Below are 12,121 nucleotides of genomic sequence, written 5' to 3'. Positions count from 1 at the left end.
TCATTTGGAAGTTGATACCAGTGAACCAATCATTGCTAAACCATATGATATACCTCAAAAATACAAGGAAGGTGTGCGGCAAGAAATACGCAAATTACTAAAGTGGGGTATCATTAGGCCCAGTTCGTCATGTCATCTGCTACCTATTCATGTAGTTCTGAAGAAATCTGGACAGTTGCGAATTGTGGTCGACTGTCGTGCTTTAAATGTTCATGTGAAAAATCCAGCGTTGCGTTCAGAGAAGTTGTCTGATTTGTTCGCTAAATTTAACAGTAAAACAGTGCTTGGAACTCTCGATTTTACCTCATCGTATAATCAGTGTGGAATCACAGAAAATTCAATGCAATATCTAGCGTTTTTATTCGAGGGAACCTTGTATGAGTATACAAGAATGGTTTTCGGGGTGAAAAATGGATCATCCGTTCTACAATTATGTCTAAATAAGGTGTTTCCGTTCGACTTGCAGGAACGTTTAATTCGATATGTGGATGATGTGGCAATTAGTGCAGAAACAGTTCCTGAATTTTTGTCTATACTCGATCGAGTGTTAGCATTGTTAAATGATGCGAATATGACGCTTAATCTAACTAAGTGTATTTTTGGCGTTAATGAAATTAATTACTTAGGTTATTATGTGTCATCCAAGGGTATTCGGCGAGATCCAAAATCCGTAGAGGCTATTGCTAACCTACCAGTGCCAAGGAATTTAAAAATGCTTCGTTCATTTTTAGGTGCGGTACAGTGGCATTCTCGCACTATTAAAAACCACGCAATAATTGCTCAGCCTCTTTACGAACTTTTAAAGAAAGAAAAAAGGTGGAAATGGGAACAAATCTATCAGAGTGCATTTGAATTGTTAAAACAGGAAATTATGAAGGAAGTAATGTTACACCATCCTCAATTTGATCAACCATTTTACGTAGAATGCGATGCTTCAGCCCGTGGGCTTGCTTTTATAGTTTATCAGTATATGAACGGTGAAAAGTGCGTTTTAGAATATGCTAGCCGAACCTTAACCAAGTGTGAGAAGAATTATGCTACAGTAGAACTTGAGTGTTTATGTTTAGTATGGGGTATGCGGAAGTTTCACGTTTGGTTCAAAGGAGCGAAAGTTTACATTCATAGTGATCACAAAGGTTTGACGCATTTGAAACGTATGCGTAATTGGAATGCACGTTTAATGCGTTGGGCCCTAGAATTACAACAATATGACTATGAAGTAATATATATCAGTGGAAAATCTAATGTATTGAGTGATTGTTTATCACGAATGTTTCCAACAGAAGAGGAAGTTATAGTGAACGCTAACCCTATACAAGCAATACAGTCTGAAGTGTATGATTTAGATCCCGCTGTTGTCGCAAAATTACAATGGGAGTGTGATGTTTATCGACCCATAATTAAACATTTACGTGGTGAAAGTGATGTGGAAAATTTGTCAGTTCGAAGTAGTTCAAGAAATTGGAAGAATAACTATACGTTAGAGAATGGACTGTTGATGGTTCGAGATTTTCATTTTCCGGACAAACTAAAGTTGTGTGTTCCACCGAGTTTGGTAAACCACATTTTAATTGGTTTTCATGATCATTATGGCCATTTCGGATTTCTAAAGGTGTTTAACATCATATCTAGAATGTTTTATTGGAAGAACATGAGAAGTGATATCAAATCGTACATTAACGACTGTGAAGTGTGTATGCGTACAAAAGCAAACAACCAACCTGTGCAGTGTTTAATGCAAAGTGTACCAGCTAAGAACGTGAGATATCTGATTTCAGTGGATCTCATAGGACCATTGCCTCGTGGTAAACATGGCGAAACGTATCTTCTTACGGTATGCGATGTGTATTCTCGATACTTAGTGGCTTATCCTTTACGGAAGGCAACTAGTGCTACAGTGGCTCGATGCATTACTGAGTTATACTTTATGCATATGGGATTATGTTTAAATATCCTAGTTGATAATGGACCACAGTTTGTTGGAAAACAGTTTGTGCAAGCAATGGAATCATATAATGTTAAAATCCATTACACTACACCTTACCATGCTTCCAGCAATGTTATTGAACGTTTCCATAGAGATCTAGAACGTATCTTACGCGTGTTGTGTCGTGAATCTCATTCATTGTGGCCAGAGTATGTAGTTCAAGCTTGTTTGTTATTAAACTACACCATTAGTGCTAGTTTAGGAGTTGCTCCAGCAGAATTACATTTGAATGTTAAACCCGAAGAATTTACGTTATCTCATTTTGGTATTACGCCGAAGAATGAAGAAGTAGACGAACAAGAAGGTATCGATTGGAATGGTAAACTGATTATGTCCAATTTAAGACGAAAGAAGATCATTGAAAAGCGTAATGCTAAATTAAATGCAAATCAAGGTACAAGAAGAGTGTTAGTTGAAGGTGATCTTATTTTTCTTCGCCAATACAATTTAAGTAGTCTGTTGGATAAACGAATAGCGAAGTTGTGTAATGTATTTCGTGGGCCTTATGTTTGCTGGAGAAAGATAAGTGATAATGTTTTCGAAGTAATTGATCCATCGAATGGGAAATACCTTGGATTCCAAAATGTATCACGAATGAAACTCTGGAGACCTACCCCAGCAACTCGCAAGAAGTGGCTAGAATTGCTAAAAAAGTATGTTGATGAACAACGTTTCAGTGACATTATCGAACGAGCTGAAAGGGAGGCTAAGGGTAGCTCTGAAGCCATGGAAGAAGAAGAAGCAGAAAATCAGCTTTGTGACGCTGACTATAGTGAAGTGAAGGTTAACTCTAGTTTTGTAGATGATAGCATAATATGGTATTTGCGTAATGGATATATTAGTGAAGAGAAGTTGTTTACACTTTTAGAGAAATTTTACTATTAAAATGTATGGTTTTTGGAGGAAGGAAGGAAAGGGGCTGGCTTTTGGTCCAGCGAGTGAAAGAGGTAGTCCTTGTTGGAGTTGGTATGTGTAGGACTGCTGACTGCTAGTCATTTCCAAAACCATAATTATTTAAGGTATTCTTTCCTTGAAAAAAAAAGGAACCATTAGAGCATTATATACTTAAGTCCCGACCACGTCTTCCTGCCACGGTATACTGTGTGCATTTGTTTTTTTGTCTTCGATACTACATCGTCTGAGGGGATTTCGTATTCATTATTTTTTTTTCTTTCTTCACAACTAATGTGTCTTACGTGGTCGTTGATTTCTTCAGGGAGGTTTTTCAAGTTGATATATATATATATTTGGGGAGGTTAGTTTATCTTCCAAACCACACTTCTATGTGGATACGGCTTGGCGGACCGTAGGATATTTGGACGCTTCGATATGTCATCCCATCATTCGGTTTCATATCGATACTTTCCCATTCTTCTGTCAATTTTATTCATAGTGTATATCCTTTATTTGCAAACCATCGTTATATTGTTATTATGTATACTCATGTCTTCGTAATATGCTTAAAATCAGCAATCTAATATCTTATATATTCCAATATTCTTCATATATTTTCATTTAGAACTACGCATATTTGTTACCATGAAAAGGGAGTTTGTTGATGATGATGTGTTACATTGGTCTGATTTCTTGTATTTGTGTAAGATGTAAAACAATTTCATGCTTTGTTAACTATCCTTAAGCTTATCCTTTCATACAAATCCTCGAGTTATTTTACCCTATAATCACCTATACATCTATATATCTATTTTTACACGAAGAACTCAAAGTTATAGAAGAACATTTTATTTGTTTTTATAAGGAAGAACTTTAATTTTCCTCATCGTTATATAATTTCGCATATAATTATACTTATTATGCAGAAGAATTTCCACAAGGACAATATTATTATGTATATCTTTGAAACTAACAATTCAGTATTAAGTTATCACTACTATACGTATGAAGCAGGCCACGCATATTTTTGTTAAACTATCCTATTCTGGAAGCCACATATCCAGAATATAAGGAAATGGAGATAAGTCATTTTGCCTCCATTTGTTACTTATACTTCACCGAGAACATCAAGAACATCCACCGTGGGAAGCGTTTTGTCAGTAAGGGAAGAGGGCAAAACCGACCATCCACCGAGGGAATCCTAGCTCCATTCGTATGGGAAGAGAATGGGAGCAGAAGATACTGAAACTTACGGATGGATGAAGTGCGAGGACTCATTATTTGGAACATTAGTGACTCGACTTCGGAAGTGATGCAGGATTGAACGAACAGTGTTATGACTGAGTAAACATTTATTACGAAAGTTTTACAAATTTTGAATATATATATAGTGATATTTTTATATACATATAGACTATAACCATATATATATGTGTGTGTTGTTGATGCGTGTGTATTAATATTTCAGTTAATCTTTAGCAGTGACTATTCTGTTAACCCTCGAATGTTCAAGGTGATTGAGTGAAATTTTAATGGTGTGTTTATAGTGTATATTTTTTTTTTTCATGCATTTTAGTGATCCAGGGTTCTGAATGAAAACGAATCAAGACTGAACTTTGTCATTCAACCTGTTGGGAGCCATTTATAATGATTTTTATTTCCAACAAAATCTGGAAGCATTCATTTTTATTTTCTGCAGCTCTGTTATAGCAGTGAAGCTTATAAGTGCATTTTAGTTATCAATTTCCATTTATCTTCCTTTTCTGTTACAATGACTCATTGTTCTTTCTCAAGCTTTACCGTGAGAACCACCTTTGTAACACGTTCTCATCTAAACTGCTGCTACGTCATGAGAACGTCACAGCCAATGAGACGTGCTATAGCAGACGAACTTTTGCTTGCGTACGAAATCTATGGGCGGAGCTGAGTGATGTGAGCAGTAAGAGCGGGAGAACTGACATTCATTGTGCTAGCAATGGCCTGCTCATTAACCGTACTTGTATTGCGGTGAAACAAAATTGAACAATTATAAGTTACTGTAATTTTTATCCTAATTTGTACCTAATTGATCGTAAGTATGAAATTGTAAGAAAAAGACAACATTTAAGAGGAAATACAGAAAATCGGATCAGTGTGCATTTTCTTCATACGTATCCTTAAATTTCATAATTTGTGCGTAGTTCGACAGTCAGTTTCATCAATGTCCATCTTAATATAATCTTTGATATAGTAGTTGTTGTAGTTGTTTCGGTGTGATTGGAATAAAACTTCGTTTTGTTTCAATAACATCGTAACTCGCAGGGAAACAACATTTATGTATGGATAGTTCTTGCTTGTTATAAGGTTGAATTTTGGCGGAGCTGTCTGTTCATGGGTGTTGAGTGGATACCAGGTTCGATCCTCGGGATTACTTATCGCGATAATTTCTCTTGCCACTACAAAAGCTATTATATATTCCGTAGAAAATACGAAAACTCGAGGTAGTGGCCGTTCAAAAATTTTGTGGTCCCTGATCCAAAAACTAATTACTGGCCAAGATAGCAATCTTCCGATCCGTTTTTTTGGAGTCGCAATCTTTTGATCCACTTACTTTATTTTTATTTATTTATTTATCATTCCTAAAATTCTTGTTGTTCTATGACGATAAGTGTTGAAACCGGAAATGGTTAGCTTGAACCACTTCCAGTCTGAACAGAGGGTGAACGTAGATGATAGGGATGGCCAGAACCGGTTCCTGGTGGAACCGGTTTTCGGGTCTGAACGGATCCGGTTCTAGAGGATCCGGTTCCGGAACCGGTCTTTCGGATTCAGGTCTGGAACCGGTTCTTCGGATCCAGGTCTAGAACCGGTTCTTCGGATCCAGATCTGGAACCGGTTCTGAAAACAGAACCGGTTCCTCGCGGAACTGGTTCCGCTGGAACCGAAACTTTGTGTCCATCCCTACGCTAAACGCGAGCTGCTGGCAAGCTGTGAACAGTATGCTAGATGAAATGGTGGAAGCGACAGACAGGCGCCCAGGCGGCGGCAGCTTATCTCATTTGGCTAAATAAACTGGGTAACTAGCAAACTCGTTGGCTAAACAGGCAAACTGCCCAACTCATTTGGCTAAACACCCACTGGTGGACCAAATTTTTTTTCTGGGGGCACAAGCGGGTCTGGGCAGGGAAGGCACAAGCGCATGGTCCTCTTTGCATTATTTTTGAAGGTGAACTTTGTGCCTCCTTTACGGGTCTTTGGGGGCTTTCGGATTCAGGTCTGGAACCGGTTCCTAAGATCCGGTTCTGGAACCGGGTTTTCAGATCCAGATCTGGAACCGGTTCCTAAGATCCGGTTCTGGAACCGGGTTTTCGGATCCAGGTCCGGAACCAGTTCCAGAACCGGTTTTTAAAACCGGATCTCCGAGAACCGGTTCCTCGCGGAACCGGAACTTTGTGGCCATCCCTAGTAGATGATCGAACATCGATGGGCAAAATTTACTGACTTGTCAGAGGACTATGTTGAAAAGTAACACCATCCATAAACTTTGTGCTGCTCCCTTCATAGATAGGTTTAGATCTTTTGTAACAATGCTCGTAGGTTTAACTTTTTGACAGTTTCTGGAAGGCAGAAGTGTACAAATATTGTTCCTTGACAATGACACAGTCTTCTAAGATGACAAGCCATTACATACAAAATCAGACTTGAACAGGCATGATTTGAAAATCAACACGATTAACTTCAACACTTCCCATGACTTAAACATTATCGAACTTTTCTTTAAAAGTTCAACGTCCCATGATTATGCACCGATGCAAATGGTAGAATGACAAAAGTGAGAGAAAAACGAGAGAACCAAGAAAAAATAACGCACACGGCAACACAAAGCAAGCTTGGCGCGAGCTGGAATCGAACCAGGCACTCCACGTGCCAGAGAATACTGAATATATAGGTCACTTATAGGTCACCTGGAAGTCCAGTCTGGCAGAGATTTCATTCTCCATAATCGCTGGTGCAAGTAAGTGCTGCACTACATGTGAGAACAGACCAATGTTCACGAAGTACAAGGGCGGTTCAGTAGGTAAAGCGCACTTTTTTTCGATATTATACTGAACTGGGACTTGAAAACTAAAAGAGAAGTACTTTGGTGTTCACACTGTAGTTGGCAGTTGTTTGATCAGATGACCTACTAAGGAAAGATGGTGTGTGTGTTACAGTCGTCTATTTGTAAAGGGCAGAGGTGTATAGTTCATTTTTCGTAGACAAAAGAACAAAACCCGAGTAGGTGTATAGGGAAAATACAGGCATCGTGGTAACATCTACAGCTGGTGCAAATCTCTGAAGACAGCCCTGTAAACCCTGCGGATCTGTCACGTGCTGGGCGTCCAGCAATAGAATCAACCGAAAGAATTTCACTGTTATTAATGAGGCAATTCGCTATAACAAGCGAATCCATCCTCGCGCGGTACAGTCCTGATCTAGCACCTTCAGACTATTATATTTTCGGCCCAAGGAAAAAAATGCTCGTCAACGTTTCAATTCTAATGATGAATTTAATCGGCTGTGTGCAGATGGTTGTACTCCCAAAAGACGAACTTCTATAAATAGGGTATTTTGAAACTTGTACCACAATGGGTAAAATGTGTTGCGATATTTGGCAGCTATATTTAATGTGAATTTTTACTTTGCGTATGTTTTCTTGATACGTTACTTATTACCTTTCTTCTACATAAATTATTGTGAGTCGCTGTGAGATTGCCACGAGACAAGCAACATTATCTCATCGGTCACGCAGCTGAGCAGTGGGGTCGAGCGCACTCTGATACTCCCGAAATTGAACAGATTCTGAGAGAAGTTCATTGTGGTCCTTGCCGACGGTAAGTTCACGGCGTCGCGCATCGCAGAAATGTGTAAAGTGGGAATTTTCGTGTAGGTCGTGCCACTGTGAATCGTATTATACGGAAATATACAGCACAAGGTCCTGACACCACACCACCGACTCAAGCAGCTAGAAACCGACCTCCCGTGAAAAGCACCCCGCAGCTAAGGCGTGTGGTTCGGCGTATTGAATCCTCAAAAATCCCACACGCACAGCTTACAATGCCGCACATTACAAGCGACAATCAACCGCGCTATTCAAATGAATTACGCCTCACGATCGTTTGCACGAGCAGTGTCCACGCCCTGAAACCGTGTCATGTGGCTCAGCGAAAAAGAAACTGCGCGAGGCTGTATGAACGTCATCTCGTGAGTGATTAGTGGAAGTTTGTTGATAACCTTAATGAGATGTGGATTTAGTTTACAGACTGTGGTAAAGTTCATACCATTACATGCAGACCAGTTGACCCCAATGGCCGAAGAATATTCTTCCGCCAGTGTGCACAGAATTTCCGGAAAGGATTCATGATCGTGTGGCCGGTTTTCCTTATAGGAGCAAATTACGCCTCCAAAAGGTGAAGAAAAACAGCAAAATCAATGCTGTTTATTACCTGACTTACGTCCTGACTGAAATGTACAAGCAGGAAATCCCAGTATTGTACGGACGAAACGTGACGCAGGTTTAACTCCACCAAGATAAGACATCCAGCCACATGACGAAAACATCGCTGGAATTCTATCGAAGTATGGAACAGGCAACTGGAATTGCGGCAATTTTCTCTGACATCCTTGAAAAGAGTCCAGATCCGAACCCAATGGACTATGGTTTCGAACTCAAGCAGCGCCTGTCCCATTGTCGATTCCGCAGTCTCCGACCTGTCGACAGCCTTTCAAGGGAAGTAAGATGCAATACTCACGGTCCAGCCGCAACGCAATCTCCTACTATGGAAACTCCGATGCCTGGCAATAGTGAGCAGTAGTAGTCTGCATACCGAATACAACAAATGATAGAAACACGGCATTTCCTAGCGAAGTGGCGCACTCAAATTAGGCTCAATATAAATGAATCAACCTCGGTATGTAAGACCAAAAGTAATACAACATAGAATTAATCAGATAAGCTATATTTTGCGAAGGTTTCAATATTTTGATAAATATATGAATAATTTGTACAGAATATGCCAGGGTCATTTAAAATTGTGTACACGACAACAGATTATACAAAGTAACTGAAGAACAAAAGCATGCAATATTCACAGAGAGCACTGAGTTAATTGAAGGGTAATACCTAATTTGCCAACCTAAAATCCAATCAACAACAAGCAAGTTCTCTAGATTTTCCGAGTCGTCAAGTATTAATTATTCAGAAATAACAATTTGTACAATGAACAAAGACTTTCTATTTTACACGGTGTGATAGAAGCAGGTCCTGTGTTTCATTTAAATAAATGAACATCACATCACAACATAAATTATTGTTTACAATATTTTAATAAATATGAAACTGTTTTAAGAATGACTAAATATTACATCATTGGTATTGCAAATTAGATAGATAAATAAAACTCACCGGAAACTATAATATTGTGGGCGGAGTTCTTGTTCTTGCAGGTGATGCCACACTTCCTGATCATTTAATCGTAACTGTTCACCTAACTTAGACATCATTCCACTAATTCCACATTCCGATTCATCTAGCGATTTTATAAAAAAGTCTCTAATTTCTCCCATTAAATTTGTGAAGCAGAAGAAACAATCAGCTTCTGCATGTTCTGTTGGAAGAAAAATAAAATATTTTACTGTGCTTTTGTAACTAAGAAAAAAAAAATATAATAAAGCATTGAACTTTTATGTAAATACGAGGATGGATAAAAAAAAAAAAAAAGAGAGAGAGAGAGAGAGACTACAAGCAGCAGCATTGGAAAAGCAAACATGGGACATTGTTTCTAGAGAGTGGAGACAGATAACGCTAGTTGTCTTTCAACGGTTGCACGGGTAGGTACTATGAGTTCGTAGACGCGTCAGAGCGAGTGAAATGGCAAGACGGTTTAGAAAACTGTTCTCGCTTTGGAGTTGCGAGCCGTGATTCCTTTCTTATGCACAAAGAATATATAACCATTGAACATTCAGTCAGATCGTGGAAGTGTATGGTGAAGAAGCAATAAGCAGACAAGATATGGCGAAATGGTGTTGTGTTTATCAAGCGGGCGGAGAGAAGGTGGAAAACCCCAATAAGGCAAGTTCTGCAAAGACGGACATCAACACGGCATGAGTGGAAGAAATGATTCAAAATGATCGAAGAGTACTTATTCGTACAATTGCGTCAGATGTGGGATTGAGCTATGGCACCGTGCAGTGTATCGTGTATGATGTGTTGCGTTATTCCAAGATGTATGCCCGCTGTGTTCCACGTGCGTTATTTCAGAAGCAGAAAGACACACACATGACATGCAGTCTCACATTTCTGGAGGGGTAACATCTGACGGACAGAATTTCCTTGATCACATCGTTATTGGGGACGAAACCTGGCTTTATCTTTTCATCCCAACAAGAAAAAGGGCCAGTATGGAATGGAAACACGCTGAATCATCAACGAGAAAGAAGTTTAACATTACATTCCCTCTGCCGGTAAAGTTATGGCAACCATGTTCTGGGATTCATGCGGTGTGATCCTGATCAAGTATCTGAAGCGTGGCCATTCCGTAACTCCCGATCGTTATTGTGCAACGTTGACTAGCTTAAGTAAAGTTTCCTGATCAAACCCCCCGGGCATGCTGAATGAAGGTTTCATCCTCCTACATGACAACGCCAGTCCCCATACTACTCGTCAAACTCAAGCACTGCAGCGACAGTTTAAGTGCGAAGTGTGGAGCCATCCCCTTATAGCCCAGATTCGGCTCCCAATGACTTTTTCCTTTTTCCAGCATTGAAGGAGCACTTCCTGTGGAACAAAGTTCATTTTAGACTGTGATGTTAAAATAGCTGCTGAAAACTGGCTCAATGGGCAGGGACGTAACTTCTACCAAACCGGGTTTGAAAAGTTAGTCCTGCGTTTTGACAAATGCCTGAATCTATTCGGTGATTATGTGGAAAAGGAATCGGCACGTTTGCCGCTTTCTTCACGTTTGTATTTTCTCTCTCTTGTTAATACATATGTTTCCTGAACTTTGTAATCTCTTTTGGACCCATCCTCGTAGAACACTAAGACAAAAAATACTACATACTAATACTATCCTGCTAAATTATTCCAAATATTTAGAGAAAACCAATTGATTGACTGTTATAGGAAGACGAGAGTAAAGTCGATGTTAATTTAAATAAATGTTACTTATCTTTTATTAGTAATTAAAGAGTTGAAAATCTTTGTAGAATTAGATTTAACCGATTATGCCCGTTGTACTTGATCAGAAACGGTGACAATGTCCAGCAGATTACAATGCCTAGACCACAAAATACGTTTCATCTGCCTAATAAGCACGAATTATAAGCACCAGTGTAAGCAAAAAAGAAGGCATAACGTGACAAATTGCTTACTGTCCTCTTTTTTTCAATCAAATCATAATTACAATTTTGGTAGTTAATTACAATCATCTGGAGGAGGGGAAGGGGAGCATAATATACGTGAAAACAGTTAATAATTTTTCAAAGAATTAAAACAAATATGCAAATTAAAATTAGTTACCCTTGTTTACTCCATATTTAACCAATAAAACTTCCTTTCCCTTCCTTCCCTTCCTTTCTTATAGTTCCCCTTCAATTTTTTTTTTTTTTTTTTTTTTTTTATAATAAAAAAAAAATAAGCTTTAGCAAGCAATTTAAAACATGAGTCTTTCAAGTAATTTCCTAACACTCACTCACCTCTCCATTCTGTATTTGGATCACATGCAAAACTGTAATATATAGGTCCTATGATTTCGTTCATTCCCTGTACATATCCCTGGCCTGGATTGAGCTTTGCGTACAAAAATAATATCCTTTCAACAATTTCCCAATGTGCTTCCATCCCATCAGGCATTGGTGCATAGTCTTCTGGTGCTTTCTTAACCAGTAAGGCAATCTGCAAAACAAGAAACGACAAAGTCAGTTTAAAAAAATAATAATAATACAAATTAAAATAGTAATTTTCACATTCGCCTATAAATGAGAATTTTAAAGATTTCTGAATTATTAAATAACAAATTTACTTCCCAACATTTTAAAATTCTAACAAATACAGTAAAACTTCTTTTAACAAATCCTCCACAGTTTATTATTATTATTATTATTATTATTATTATTATTATTATTATTATTATTATTATTAATAATAATAATAATAATAATAATAATAATAATAATAATAATAATAATAATAATAATAATAATAAGAAGAAGAAGAAGAAGAAG

The 12,121-nt window shown here is 38.2% G+C and overlaps 1 protein-coding gene across 1 annotated transcript in view; it reads right to left on the bottom strand.

Annotated features, from left to right (window-relative positions):
• LOC145690226 (TBC1 domain family member 13) overlaps positions 1-12,121 on the bottom strand; it is a 94,877-nt gene that overhangs the window by 55,615 nt on the left and 27,141 nt on the right. The window contains exons 6-7 of the mRNA XM_081764911.1: positions 11,594-11,792; positions 9,306-9,507 (exon numbers count right to left, since the gene is read on the bottom strand). Of these exons, the coding sequence (XP_081621037.1) occupies positions 9,306-9,507; positions 11,594-11,792 (401 nt within the window). The remainder of the gene's footprint in view (positions 1-9,305; positions 9,508-11,593; positions 11,793-12,121) is intronic.

This window comes from Thermobia domestica, chromosome 7 (assembly GCF_964235325.1).
Source record: "Thermobia domestica chromosome 7, izTheDome1.hap1.1, whole genome shotgun sequence".
Lineage (NCBI taxonomy): Eukaryota > Metazoa > Arthropoda > Insecta > Zygentoma > Lepismatidae > Thermobia > Thermobia domestica.
This window is presented reverse-complemented; position numbering and strand designations above follow the sequence as displayed.